This window comes from Lithobates pipiens, unplaced genomic scaffold (assembly GCF_037356315.1).
Source record: "Lithobates pipiens isolate NorthernLeopardFrog02 unplaced genomic scaffold, aLitPip1_a1.2 Scaffold_30, whole genome shotgun sequence".
Taxonomy (NCBI): Eukaryota; Metazoa; Chordata; class Amphibia; order Anura; family Ranidae; genus Lithobates; species Lithobates pipiens.
This window is the reverse complement of record NW_027507791.1, coordinates 72274638-72290294: the sequence shown is the minus strand read 5'-3', so window position 1 is coordinate 72290294 and position 15657 is coordinate 72274638. Positions and strand designations below refer to the sequence as shown.

The window sequence follows — 15657 nt, the reverse complement described above, 5'->3', positions numbered from 1 at the left end:
ATCATGCCTCTGCCTCTAGGAGTCATGCCTGTGATTGTTAGGGTCTTGCAATGTCTCATGGGAGTTGTAGTTTCAAAACAGCTGGAGAGCCAAGGTTCCCTACCCCTGCTATAGGTGAACCATATTCATAGCAGCCTCTAACCATACAGTGGAATATGACTTGCCTGTGCAGAAAGAAGATCTGGCAGGTCCACATAGTAAATATCACTTGAGCTGGTAGGAAGGTAAGTATGAGGGTGGGGGCATTAAATAAAGGACAACTGTACTAAAGGGTACATATTTGACATGATATTCAATTTTTTTTTTATATATTCGCTCAACATATTTGCTTTATTTAGAAAAATTTGTAGATTAGCGACAAAAGAAAGCTCTTAGAGCCGGTTCACACAGGGGCGACTCAGATCCGACTTCAAGTCGCCCCAAGTCACCTCAGGTCGCACAACATGTACAAATCAATGTAAGTGAATGAGAGCTGTCTTAATGCACACTACTGAAGTCGCTCCGACTTCAGAAAAGGTTCCTGTACTACTTCAATACGACTTGTAGGCGACCGGTACCCATTGATTTCAATGGAGGTCACCTCCAAGTCGGATCTCCGTCTATACGGAGGCGACTCTCAGAGAATTATCAGCTCTCAAAAAGGAGTTCCCCCCTGAGAGCTCATTCTCTGATTGGCCACGGCAAGTCGCCTGGCCTGGGGCGACTTAAAGTAGTGTTGTAAGTCGTGTCCAAATCTGTCCAAGTCACGTCCAAGTCGTGTCCAAGTCACGTCCAAGTTGCCTCCAAAAGTTGTGTTGAAAGTCGTGTTGCCCCTGTGTGAACCGAGCCTTAGTGGTGCAATGTATTTACACTATTTCTCTCTTAAAAACAGTTGAGACAAGGTATCAATCACACAGGAAGGGCATTCTTTTCAGTCAGTCAGGTGACCTATAGACTTGCATTGTGGGAAAGCACAGTAAAACACAAGCAGCAAGTAGAGCTTGTAGGAGAATGTAATGTGCAAAAAAGTCGGTTCCATGTACACTAATTACATATTATACAAGAAAAGTTTATTTTTTAAAAAACCTTAACACACATTTATGTGTTTAAACATGCAATGCTGCTACAAAAACCCACTTACATTTAATGCTTTACAATCAATAAAGTTGAAACTTCACATCATATAAGCAGTTAGAAAAGACTGTGAACCTTCATACAGAAGAAGTCATTATTACCACACATTACACAGACATTTCTAGCGTCTCACAAAATGGCTGCCTTCACTGTGCCTCAGACGGGTCACTGGAAACCAATAACCTCACATGCTACACTTTAGTAAATATTGGTTGAGTTGCCGAAAAAAAACAAAAAACACATCAGCTTTGCTTTGGAGAGGTCCTCTTTAAACTGATAAACCAGACATCTGTGTAGTTTTAACACCCAAAATATACTCCCCACTGTGCTTCTTTTACATCATTTTGTACTTGAAAATTAGCAGCGTCAAAATGGCTGCCCCAAGAGCCTAAAGTCAGTAGGTCTTCTTTATTGCAGCGGTTTCTTCTAAGACTCTGAAGGTACATTACGTGTTTCCTTTCAGACTGTGTTTAAGTCGCAGGCGCTCCTCTTTGAAGTATTGAACAGCGTGTAATATTGCATCCTTTTGATTATCATCTTTTGCCTTGCTGGCATATGCAGAAAAATGTTTGATGGCATCATCCAAAAGCATTCCCGGGTCGATGTCACGTCTTTGTTGACGTAGCATTCGTTCACAAGCAATGGCATAGTTTTTGTGCCAAGTGATGGGGTGATTCTCTTGTTTGTTAATAACTTCTCTGTACAACTGAAACATGACAGAAAAGATCCTTCCCTTATCTTTACAACACTGAAAAATTCCCATCTTTCACTGTTCATGTGCTTCTCCTAACCATCAAACTTCAAACCTGATTCAAATATCATTAATAAAACACAGAGGCAGTATAAAAAAGACATTTCTCTCCTACATGTAAAATTCTTTTTTTGCTAGAAAATGACATAGATCCCCAAACATTATATATATTTTTTTAGCAAAGACCTTAGAGAAAACAATGGCGGTCTTTTTATCTCGCATGGTATTTGCGCAGCAATTTTTCGAACCCGTTTTTTTCAGAAAAAAAACAGTTTCATGCTTAAAAAAAAAAAAAAAAAACAGTAAAGTTAGCCCAATTTATTTGCATAATGTGAAAGATGAAGATACACAGAGTAAATAGATACCCAACATGTCACGCTTCAAAATCACACGCGCTCGTGGAATGGCGCCAAACTTTGGTATTTAAAAATCTCCATAGGCGATGTTTAAATGTTTTTACTGGTTACATGTTTAGGGGTACAGAGGAGGTCTAGAGCTAGAATTATTGCTCTCGCTCTAACGTTTGCAGCGATACCTCACATGTGTGGTTTGAACACCGTTTTCATATGTGGGCGGGACTTACGTATGCGTTTGCTTCTGTGTGCGAGCTCACGGGGACAGGGGCGCTTTACTTTTTTTTATTTTTTATTATTGTTATTTTTATTTTTTTAGTTTGACACTTAAAAAAAAATAATTGATGACTTTTATTCCTATTACAAGGAATGTAAACATCCCTTGTAATAGGAATATGGCACGATCGGACATATTTACAGTGAAATATGGGGTCAATAAGACCCCATATCTCACCTCTAGGCTGGGAAGAATAAAATAAAAAAAAACAATCCTGGCTTCCCTGCCAAATCGGCGCCATTAATTTGAATACCGAGGCCGGGTGTGATGTCATAACATCGCGCCCGGCCTCCGAACGATCATAGAGACTCTGGGGACGATCTGGTCCGCCGGAAATCTCTATGGCAACTGGTGGGGGCCGGCGGATCCTGTCACCCACTCACCGATGGAAGCGTTGAGTCGGTACAAGCACCGGAGGGCGGCGGGAGCGTCCCCTTCCGCCGCCCGTAAGAATGATCAAGCGGCGGAACAGCCACTATGATCGTTCTTATGCTGCAGGGAATCGCTGGCTGAAAACGCCGATATCTGAATGATGTCTGTGGCCTCAGGCATCATTCAGATATAACCACCGAAAGCCCATAACGTCAATAGACGTAGTATGGGCGCCAAGTGGTTAAAGTAGAAGTCACACCAGACGTTTACAATTTTTGGCCGATCCTCAGGGGACCCAGTGCACTTCGCACTTGGTTCCATTGAAATCCGTGTACTGAGTAGCAAGGTTAGATCTCTTCGCTCATTGCTATCTGACCACACTGGATGAGGGAGATGGGATCATGGCAGTGTGGTGTAGCACTCTTGTCTAGCAGTAAAAAGGGTTGCTGGTTCAAATCCCAACTATGACACTACCTGCCTGGAGTTTGCATGTTCTCCCTGTGCTTGTGTGGGTTTCCTCTGGGTACTCTGGTTTTCTCCCACACTCCAAAGACATGCTGGTAGATTAATTGGCTTCTGTCCAATAAATTGGCCCTCATATATGAATGTGAGTTGGGGACCTTGGATTGTGGGCTCCTTGAGAGTAGGGACCGATGTGAGTGTGCGATGTATGTGTAGAGCGCTGTGTAAATTGATGGCGCTATATGAGTACCTTAAATAAATAATTATAATAGATGAGCATCTTAATGAGACACAATGTATAGAGATAGGGACAATTGTAGACACGCACCCACACTCACTCAGGTTGAACTGGATGGACTGGTGTCTTTATTCAACCTTACTAACTATGTTACTATTCTTAGCTCAGACTAAAGCCTAGTACACATGATGGGATTATGGGATGAATGATTGTCCGTTTTTTTTTTACATGCTAGTCTGTCTCCATATCGAAAACGAATAGGTTACTAAAGTACGAAAATTCTCAGAATAGAAACTCGGAAGTGATGTAATGTATCTACATTTTATTTTTGGATGAAAACTGTACTGATTAAATGAAAATCATATGATCTGGTATCGTACGAGAACAATTTTCAAGTTTGTCCGAAAATGTCACATGACATCTGTATACTATCAATCAGATTATCGTATGATTGATTCGAAAGCGTTTGTATTTATTGTACGATATTCTGATTGTGTTAAGAGTGCACAGAGGAGAGGGGGCATGATGGAGTGCACCTGTATCTCCCCCTATTGGAACGCCTATAATTTGGGCCTCAGCCTGTGGAGGAGCTACAGCCAGCACTAGTAAAAATCCTTTCACTTCATGGATTTGAACAGGACAAAGTGTGGTGTACAAAGGGTCCTTCTGGGGGATTTAACAAGCTTTTTAAACTTCTGGCCAGAGTTCTTCTTTAGGTCACAAAATATTCAATCAGTTAGACAATGAACTAACAACCATCATTTTCATAGTCTTGCCTTTACTTTGCAGTTGAGACAATTGTACCACTGATAGACAGCCCAATAGGTACCAGAGTACTTTCTAGTCCACTCTGTAGTATAACAGACACACGGGGTAGATTTAATAAAACTGGTGCACTCAGAATCTGGTGCAGTTGTGCATGGTAGCTAATCAGCTTCTAACTTCAGCTTGTTCAACTAAAGTGATTCTAAAGTTCCGTTTTTTTTTTCCTTTAAAAATAACAAACATGTTATACTTACCTGCTGTTGCAATGGTCTTGCACAGAAAAGCCCAGATCCTCCTCTTCTCAGGTCGCTCTTCGGTGTTCCTGGTCCCTCCCTCCTGTAGAGTACCCCCCACAGCTGGCAGCTTGCTATGGAGGCACCCACACCCACACACTTCCATCATCCAATCACGTGCAAGCAAAAATGTTGTTTTTTTTTTTGTTCCTTGCACGTGATTGGGTATTCTTTGCAAAGTGAAGCTTTATCTCAATTACTAAGCTCTGGAGCAACTGCACTTGCAGAGTGCAACTGCATTTTACAAAGTGCACAGTCTATTTGCCTTTAGTAAATCAACCATTATGATTGGGCTTTTATGTAAAATTCTTAGTGCACCAAGCCAATTTAAAGTTATTTTTTTTAAAGCCTCTTCAGGAGAGTGCAATAGTGGTAGGGCTATGCTACAGCTCACTGATCTAACTGGCATCCTCTGAACTATCTCCTAGTAGGTTTAGAGCTACTTTCATTTTCAGTCTGGTGTAGGGATTATTGAGTTGATAGACTTTCTGCTATTTAACGACCATAACAGAGTGTTGTTCATCACAGTGTGGGGCCATAGCGGAGATAAAGTGCTACAATAGAAACTGGAAGTTTGGAGACCCATCAGAGTACACCATAGTTGCCTTCCTGGAGAGACAGGTCTCCGGACTTGGAAGATGCAGGCAAAGGTACCATGATTACACCAAATCTTGTAAGACAATCGCACAAAAAACAAAACAAAAAAAGTGCAATTATGGCATGTTATGTCTACTGTGTACTAGTTGTGCCCGAGTTCATCTCTAAAGCTGGCAGCTCATTTCTGACTAGCTCCTTTTGTTCCCCAGATTAAAGGTAACCTTGCACAGATTACACACATTGAAACAATGTAACCCAACTACCCTGTGTGAAAATTCCTGTATTCAAAATGCTAATAAGGAATTGATTTATGAACATGGCTATTAGTTGCAAAAAAACACGTACAATAAAAAAAGGACAAAAATGACTAAAGCTGTCTATAGATGGTTAGATTTTGGACAGTTCAGCAAGGACCGCCCTAGATTGGAACCATGTATGGGCATGCTGATTGTACCGAAGTAGATCAATCAACTTCGGTACAATCAGCCTGTGGAATGTTTCATGCGATTATTGCCACTGGCAATAATCACTGTGTGTTCTCCCAGCTAGGATGGTCCCCCCCCCCCATGCCACAGTAGCTCCAGGGGAGGGATTACCCCATCAGCATTGATTGTGTTGATTGGGGAATTGAGCGTTTTTCTTTCCTGCAACCTGTGGTACCAGTAAAGAAAACAAAATCATCTATGGCTGGCTTAAAATGGTTGTAAACCCCCCCCCCCCCCACAGTGACTTTTAACTATAGGTACGCCTAGAATAAGGCTTACCTATAGGTAGTGCAAATATCTCCTAAACGTGCGCCGTTTGTCTTCTTTTTCCAATTTCTTACAGATGAAAACCGACTGATTAACCGCTTGCCGGCCACCTGGCGATATACGTCGGCAGAAGGGCTTGTACAGGCAGAACCACGTACCTGTACGTTGCCCTTTAAGAGGCGGCCAGCGGGCACGCATGCGGCAAACTCAGTGAATCGGGTCGCGGGTCCTGCGGACTCGATTTCCACAGGGATACCCGCGATCGCCTCACGGGGAGGAAGAACGGGGAGATGCTAATGTAAACAAGCATCTCCCCATACTGCCAAGTGACAGTGTCACTGATCTCTGCTCTCTGTGACTGGAGCAGAGATCAGTGACATGTCACACACAGCCACGCCCCCCACAGTTAGAAACACACCCCAGGACACACTTAACCCCTACACTGCCACTTAGAGGTTAACTCCTTCACTGCCAGTGCCATTTACACAGGAATCAGTGGATTTGTATAGCACTGATTCCTGTATAAATGACAATGGTGTCAAAAATGTCTGATGTGTCCGCAATAATGTCACAGTCACGATAAAAATCGCTGATCGCCATATTAAAAAAAAAAAGATTAATAAAAATGCCATAAAACAATCCCGTTTTGTAGACGCCATAACTTTTGCGCAAACCAATCAATAATCGCTTATGCGATTTTTTTACCAAAAATATGTAGAAGAGTATGTATCGGACTGAACTGAGGAAAAAAAATCTTTTTTTTTAGATTTTTGGGGGATATTTATTACAGCAAAAAGTAAAAAATAATGCCTTTTTTTAAAAAATTGTCGCTCTTTTTTTTTGTTTATAGCGCAAAAAATAAAAACTGCAGAGGTGATCAAATACCACCAAAAGAAAGCTCTATTTGTGGGAAAAAAAGGACGTCAATTTTGTTTGGGAGCCACGTCGCACGACCGCGCAATTGTCAGTTAAAGCGACACAGTGGCGAATCGCAAAAAGTGTTCTGGTCAGGAAGGGGGTAAATTCTTCCGGGGCTGAAGTGGTTAAACAAAAATAGTATCACACAAAAGAAATAAATCATTTTGTCCCTTTGAATAATTCCAGGCGAACTGTCATAATCGCCTAACGATCAGATTACCATACGATCGCTTCAAAAGCGGTATTTTTCATCCGATTTTCTGATCGTGTGTACTAGGCTGAATTCTATGATGAATGAATGTTACCTTGTAAGAATAGAAGTAGAGTTGATTCTTGACTGCTGCAGATAAGTGAGCAGATTCAGCCAGATCAAAGATAAAAAAGGCAGTTTTAACTCTGGAAAACAAAACAAAAATTAAAGGTAAAATCACAGATTCTCATACAGACTCCGCTATACAACAGAAGGATGACAATTGCTGCATGTTGACACTGCATTCAAAAAAACTATACCTTGCTTCCCACATCTCGCCATTGGCCACTGCTTCCCAGGACGACTGTTCAAACCTTATAGGAAAGAAATATGTTATATATAAAATGTAACATCGAATTATTAACCTATAAAGCAGCTAAAACATATCAGGCACAGGCTTCTTATCTTGGGGCCAGAGATATTTTGAAAGCACTCCTACAAGTTAGAGCCTAGAAGTTAAACCCTGGTGGTAGATCAACATCTCTCTCATTTCATCCAAAATAAAGAAATACTTTGGAATGGAAAATTTCCTTTAACCTTCAACACATTCAACACTGATACAGCAGAGCTCAGAAAGGAGGGAGGGCAGTACAAGGAGCCATTCAGTTATGCTACAGTGAAAGGAGGATGCTGATAGGAGTAGAGAGCAGAGCGGCAGAGAGATGATCTCACTGAGGTTGCTGCCTCTCCTTGTCCTAGGAACAAGCCCTACAAGTATTACTGAACTGCAGCAGAAAAAAAGGTAGGTCTCCCACTCTGCCGTTCATGGCTGTGTGGTGCGCAGAGCTGTGCAAATCTCAGTACTGAATGGACAGCAATACAATCCATTGTAGTAAAACAGCTCCCTTAAATGTATTTCATTTGTGCATTTATCCATTTGTCTGAAGTTTAGCTGTCACAGCTAGACACTGTCCCTCACAAATCAGAAAATGAAATCCTGCTAGATCACATCAGGCTGGCCCCTTTTGCAGGTAAAGCTACATGTAGCTCACCCTTCTCTGCACATGCTCAGTTGCTCTCTATTTTTAGGCACTGACAAATTTGTAGAGGCAGATCTATTGACAGCCTTAACAAAGAATTAAACACTGCTATCCTTTACAGACAAGGAAGCTGCTTCTGTTTGACCTGCAACAGCCATGGTGCTGCACCTGTAATAAGTATGACACCAGCCATTTGATGCTTTGACAGATAGGTTGAGGACACAAGCAGATGTGACAGTTAGCAGTTATTTCTGAAACCGTTAAGTTGATGAGTTTACAGAAACAGGAGGAATGCCGGAGGCAATTTACAGCACACACTAATTTTGGTGACATAATTATTAATGTTGAATGTATGTACCATGCAAAAGAATATTATTTTTTATCAAGTTGTTATGGGTAAAGTTTAACTTTAAGCATATTGATTGAGTGTGATCCTCTATTTTTCATACTTCCTTGTCTCAATGCTGGTGACTCCGCTGTCTTCCTAATGTAACAAAAAAAACAAATGTGTATGAGCACCATAATAGTATGTAGCGGATGACATTTTGGACAAAATGTCACTCATGTGTAAATTTAGTTTTTGCCTCAGAACCATAGGGGTTCTGAGGTTTAATTAGGTAGGTTGACCTTGGCATCAATTTGGCTGGGCTGTGTTGGAAGTTCTGCTTGGTCATGTGTACAGTGAGGTGCACATGACAAGTCAGAACCAGGCCTGGTTGGACATTTTGGGTATCAGCCTTCTCAGAACCAATCAGTGGGTGTGCCGGGCCCCGCTGAGGAGTCTGGGAAGATGGGGAGGTCACGTGTTCAGGGAGGAGTTCGTGGTCGGAGGCGCAGTAACTGAGGGAGGATTCAAGGTGTCCGGGTGTGCTCTCGGCTTGGAGGGGTGCCACAACACAGTGACCGGGGGAGGACTCTTCAGAGGAGGACCGACAAGTGGCATCCTGAGAAGTGCCTGGTTACCGAGTTGGGAAGGATATTGATGAATCCATGCTTTTTATAGTACTATCAAGGAGACAGAGAACGTTCCAGGTACTGAAGAAAAAGGTTCCTGTCCATTTCCAGTTATAGCTTGTACACGTTCAGAGGTTTTGACAAGTTCCGGACCGGTGTGCTGATTGCCATGGTCTCTGGCTAGAGATCTGTTCAGCCGTGAGGTACCCAGCTGCGAGTGGCTACTCTCTGGGTGGTACTAGAGACTTTGTTATGTCTGCAGTTCAAGGTGCCTGAGTTCTTCACCCTTGCCCTCGGTTCCTATACGAGACTGTGTTGTTGGATGTTACCCCTGCAAAATAAAACCTTTCAAAGGGACTTTATTGGTGTCAGCGTCCAAGTTGTTGGGTATAAACCCTGGGAACCCCTAGACATGGAAGAACAAGCCAAGCGGAGGTAACCGGTAAGCCCAATAAGTCAAGGCCACCCTAAAAAGGGTTATGGTGCTACAAGTACATCCAGCAACCACAAAACACCAAGCTATATTGCAAACCATCACACATACTTTCCATACTCCTCTGTCCAGTTATATAGATTGGTGGTGAGTGTGATCCATTCCTCTGCATCGAAAGGTATATTTGTGGGGACAACCTTCTCACACGATCCCCATGGCCACAACGAGTAGCTTTTCCTCCATGTTGGATCACCTTCATTCAGTCCAATACATACAAATATTTCCCTGCTGCAGGCAGATAAGTAAAATATATTAGGACAAAAAATGAAATCCAAATCAGAATACAGCTGTGGCCAAAAGTTTTAAGAATGACACAAATATAAATTTTCACATGTCTGCTGCTTCAGTGCCGGTGTCTTATCATATAGAGTCCCCCATCGGATAGTGTCCACTGTGTACTGCGCGTGTGCAGTACACAGCACACACAGATTCCGAAAACCCCCGAAGATGAACGGCGCCTGAGCCGTGAGTCCAGGTCTAGCCCCACCATCCAAGTGGACATAGAGTTGTAATAAAAAGAGCTGAGCGCATCGAGGCTGAGCCCGAAGCGTGGCGAGCGAGGCGAGCCCGCGAGGGGCCCTCTAATTTTGCCAGCCCTATCTCCGCTTGGATGGTGGGGCTACCATCTCGACTCACGGCGCAGGCGCTGTTCATCTTCGGAGATTTTCCGAAGTTTCTTCTGCTCCGTACTGCGCAAGCACTGCGCTTGCGCAGTACGGGGCGGACCGTATATGATGGCAGGACACTATATGCCAGAACACCGGTTCACACCAGCGTGCCATAGCATCTGATTCGCACCGCACTGTAATGCAAATCACATGCGATGTTTGTGCGATTCGATTTCAGCCATACACATAGTAGGCTGATATCTCATCTGGACCAAACTCCCACAGGACCCTTTTTTTTTGTCTGCCCCATGTACGAACGGTCAGTTTGCGGTGCCATACACAAGCTCAAATGGGGGTGCCATTACCAATTTATTGACACTTCCGATAGTTCGTATATGGCAGTGTGAACTGCTGTGCGAGCTGGGTGTGATGCGGGAGCCCGCAGTGGATTTGCAGGGTTCCCACATCGCACTAGTGTGAACCGAGCCTAACGCCGCGTTCACACAAGCACAATGTCCGACAGAAAAAGTCAGACGGAAGCTTTTCATCATATATTCGGATCGTCTGTTATTTTCAAGCTGAACTTCTGTCCTACCTCGTTGCGGCAAGGTAAGTAATTTCTATGTTTGCATCAGCCCCCTCCTCATCCCCCTGCTGTCTTCTGGGACCTGTGTGTGTCCCAGAAGACGACAGGACCATTCAGAAAGCGCCACATGACTGGTGCATGCCCAGTAGGAAACCGACTGTCAAGCCCTGAAGGCTTCACTTCCGGTTTCCCTTACTTCCAATGTCGGCGCCTGCATCCCAAAGCTGATGGATGAATTGGCTTGCCGACATTGAGGGATCCCTGGATAGATAAGTGCCCTTATATTAAAAGTTAGCAGCTAAATTATTTGAAGCTGCTGACTTCAAATTTTTTTTCTTACAGGCTGGTACTCAGCTTTAAGTTTATTCAAAGAGTCAATATTTGCAGTGTTGACCCTTCTTTTTCAAGACCTCTGCAATTTACCCTGGCATGCTGTCAATCAACTTCTGGGCCACATCCTGACTGATGGCAGCAAATTCTTACAGAAGTTGTGGGGTTTTTGCGTTTTTTTTTTTGTTCACCTGCCTATTGAGGATCAACCACAAGTTCTCAAAGGGATTAAGGTCTAGGAGAGTTTTCCGACCATGGACCCAAAATTTCAATGTTTTGTTCCCCAAGCCACTTAGTTATCACTTTTGCCTTATGGCAAGGTGTTCCATCATGCTACAAAAGGCATTGTTTTCTCACCAAACTATCTTGGATGGTTGGAAGAAGTTGCTCTCAGTGGATTGTGTACCATTCTTTATTCATGGCTGTGTTCTTAGGCAAACTTGGCTTGACTAAGAGGCAAACCTACACATGGATGCTTTAATGTTGGCACGACACAGGAATTGATGGTAGCGCTCACCTTTTCTTCTACGGACAAGTTTTTTTCTGGATGCCCCAAACAATCGGAAAGAGGATCCATCAGAGAAAATGACTTTACCCCAGTCCTCAGCAGTCCAATGCCTGTACCTTTTGCATAATATAAGTCTGTCCCTGATGTTTTTCCTTAAGAGAAGTGGCTTCTTTGCCGTCTTTCTTGACACCAGACCATCCTCCAAAAGTCTTCTCCTCACTGTGCGTGCCAATGTACTCACATCTGCCTGCTGCCATTCCTGAGCAAGCCTTGCACTGGTGGTGCCCCGATTCTGCAGCTAAATCAACTGTAGGAGACGGTCCTGGCGCTTGCTGGACTTTCTTGGGCGCCCTGAAGCCTTCTTCACAAATACAGTAGAAATGGGTTTTTTTGTTATGGGATTAAGTTAATTTTCATGGCAAAGAGGGAATTTGCAATTAATTGTAAATCATCTGATCACTCTTAAAAGATAATAAAACTGAGACATAAAAACTGAGGCAGCAGACTTTGTGAAAATTTATATTTATGTCATTCTCAAAACTTTTGGCCATGGCTGTAGTTCTCAGCCAAACCAGTTTACAGTACTATATAAAACCTTTTCACAAAGTTAATTTGGATGAGGCAGGGAGTAGTTTTATTTCTGTTTGTGACTCCATTTGGAAGCTTTTTTCCCCACTTTCTGTCCTCAAGAGACCTGTACAAGAAATGGAAGGGGTGTGTGTGTGTGGGGGGGGGGGGGGTGGTATCTGCAGTTGTTAGGGGTTACAAAAAGACACAGAGAGAAAACAAACTCCGCCGTACGTACGTAGCCACGCCCACGGGCACCCTTCCCATAGCCAGCAGCGGCCGGCGGAGTTTGTTTTCTATTTGTTCACATACGTGAATTGTTTCCATAAGCAAATGTGAGTAATTTTCTTTCTTACAACTAAATAAAAAGTGGTTTTAAACGTATTTGCACCATGGATATGTTTCTCTTCCCTCCATGCATATAACAACGGAGGATATATAAAGTGAAGAGCGAACATTCCCCCAGCGCACCAGCAGCAGTATCCAGTTAGCAGCACAGTGGCTCATACTGTGAAAGCCCATCCAACCCCACAGGGGTACATGATCTGGTGAGAGCATTCACATTACCACAATACTGAGTGGCGCACCGGGGACGAGTGTTTTCTCTACATTGAGGATTGGCACTTTTGCACTAGTCACTTTACTTTACTACCACCACCTGGAACATTACTGCATGGGACTTTCCAGCGATTTTAGAATGCGATTTTGAAAAGTTTTTCATGCACAAAGACGTTCTTTGGGACTAATTATTTTGCACAATCTTTTGTATGTTTTTTGGGATTAATTATTTTGCACAAATTCTCAAATGTTTTTTATGAATTTTTTATGAATTTTTATGAATTTGTTATTATTAGTATAGGCAAATCTTACTTACGGGTCACAGCAGTATTAGTACATATATGCACACACTAAATATATCAAAATAATTTTGGTAGCACTGTAACACAAATTAAATTTATATATATATTTATGTATAGATCTCACACATATTGGGTTTTAGCGCCATAGCCCATTATTTAAATCTTTACATTTTAACCCCCCCCCCACCCACAAGAGGCGGAGGATCTAGGCAAAGACAGCTCTAACCCTTGTAAATTCCACCATTCACAGTAGTCTTTTTATTTTTATTTTTCATTTTCATTTATTTTAGCCACATATAGAGTGGGAAGTCCGTAGCGCGACTTTATCTATTTGTTCTCTAAATTGAGCTGTACTGGGAGATGGGTAGGGGGTGGTGCCAAGGGGCAGTTCTTGGAGGTGAGTAGGGGCTGAGACAAGGGGTGAGCCCTAATTGTATTACTATAGAATGACCATGCAACCGCAAGAATAGTACGCAGAAATGCTTACTGTTCATTTACTTTAAGAAAACGGAGGAGGCTGAAAGTGGCTGTTCCATCTGGAAGCTTTGTTTCTACTGGGTTCCATCGATTGCCAGGAAAATGAACATTTGGTAAGTGTTTTGCAATCTTTGGTACATACCAGTCATATGTCATCATCTATAAGGAAGCAATGAAAAATTACCATACCTGATATAAAAACAGTAAACCTTAGCTTTTCTCAAAGTGGAACTAAAAGCATTGATTTATTAGTTTCCCAGAACAGTAAATTATAAATGTCACAAGTGCTTGTGCTCTCAAGCCATCAAATAGCTGGTGTCATAACTGATCACACGTGCAGCACCATGGCAACTGCAGATCAAACAAAGGCTAAGATGGCAGCTTCCTTGGCTGTTAAGGATAGGAGGGTTTAGTTCCACTTTAAGATTCTTTTTATTAAATGGAAATGGCCAATACATATTTTATTAAAAGTGAAATGTCTTATTTATTGATATTATCCAGCAGCAGGGTATGCTTTTGTGTAACCCAAGGAAGCACAAACAGCACCCCTGTTTAATGCTCCATCTAAAAAAATAAAAAATAAAAACGTGCCCACCTGCTCTTGCAGCCATCATGCAAGGAAAAAATATTGAGTATTTTGTACTTTGCTGCTCCAACCGCTTATGGGCTGTCATCTGAGTCATTAGTTTAAGAAAGACAGTCACTGTCCACAAATGTATATCCAATATGTGAAGATTTGTTTAATAAAGTCATGTAGGTCCTGTACAAGATGACTTGGCTTAGCAAGGACCAGAATTTCTGGCTCCCAAATGTTATTAGTAAATAGGTTAATCATCAAAGTACTTACGGAGAAATTTATCTGCAATTTATAAAAGTGGAGCTCCACCCAAAAGGGGAAGTTCCGCTTTAAGCACTCCTCCCCCCAAATATGCCACATTTGGTGTGTCATTTTGGGGGTGGGGTGGGGGGCAGCAGCTACCTTGTTTTGACAGGTACCTGCTCCCACTTTTGCTGGAGCAGGGGCTCGAGTGGAAGTTCTCCTCTCCCTCCTTGCAATCTTCTGGGACACGTCACAGGTCCCAGAAGACTGCCCGACCAATGGGGAGGTGCTGCGTGGTTCGCACATGCGCACCCGGCTGTGAAGCTGAAGGTTCAAGCTGTCACAGCCAGGTGTCCACACTTGCAATACCGGCGCTGCGAAGAGGCGAAGGAGAGAACCGAGGGTTTGGCCATCCACATGGTATGACCGTGGGAAAGGTAAGTATGTGTTTATTAAAAGTCAGCAGCCACACTTTTTGAAACTGCTGACTTCTATTAAACACAAAAATGAGTGGAACTCTGCTTTAAGTAGCCCACTACCTACAAACATGAGGACCCTTGGTGCAGGTGGTACATTTACATATTTTGGCCAAGATACAAAATAATATAATAATATCACGTCATTTTGGCGTTTTGGTCTTTTAGGGAGAATACAATGTTAAAAACACCTAGCAACCCACTTTCTCATAAATTGGCAGAAGCAACACCAAGTAGCAAGTTTAAAGCAACATGTATCCACAATAAAAAGTCCCATTTAACTCTACCATCAGAGTACTTTTCATGTAAAGTACTTGCATTCTAGGAAATAAGTAAGTGTATCACATACAAGTATTTATTACTTCTTTTAAAGATCAACAATATCTTCTTCTGATTTGCCCAATCAGGGCGCAGTGAATAGCTGGTTGTTAAGGAGCAGGCTGGAAATCCGGCCTTGGCATCCTTAACAACCAAAGATTCATCAGCTTTCAATGGGCTTCCCCGCTAAATAAATAAAAAAAAATTGCAGGCAATTAAAAAAACTTAAAAAAAAACATCTTGGGGTCCCCCAAAATCCATACTAGACCCTTTTCTGAGCATGCAGCCAGGCCAGGAATACTAGGCCACATGACTTTAACAAGAAGGGATGGGTGCTTTGGGGCAGGAGGGCTTTGCTCCCCCCACCCCAAAGCACATTGTCCCCATGTTGATAGGGATGTTGTTGGGGTCTGCGGGCCCCCAGATCCCACCCCCATGTGAATGTGTATGGGGTACATAGTACCTACCCCTACCCATTCACCAAAAAAGTGTCAAAAAGTAATAAAAAATGAGAGAGAGAGAGAGAGAGAGAGAGAGAG

The 15657-nt window shown here is 42.7% G+C and overlaps 1 protein-coding gene across 3 annotated transcripts in view; it reads right to left on the bottom strand.

Annotated features, from left to right (window-relative positions):
- Positions 1-1027: 1027 nt before the first annotated feature.
- Positions 1028-15657, bottom strand: part of TMEM260 (transmembrane protein 260) — a 143920-nt gene continuing 129290 nt past the window's right edge. For 2 of the 3 annotated variants that reach the window (XM_077464430.1, XM_077464431.1), the window contains 5 exons: positions 13515-13663; positions 9620-9796; positions 7402-7455; positions 7197-7287; positions 1028-1819 (listed from right to left, as the gene is read on the bottom strand). In XM_077464430.1, coding sequence (XP_077320556.1) covers positions 1559-1819; positions 7197-7287; positions 7402-7455; positions 9620-9796; positions 13515-13663 — 732 coding nt within the window. In that variant the 3' untranslated portion in view covers positions 1028-1558. The remainder of the gene's footprint in view (positions 1820-7196; positions 7288-7401; positions 7456-9619; positions 9797-13514; positions 13664-15657) is intronic. The other variant, XM_077464432.1, reaches the window with a different exon arrangement.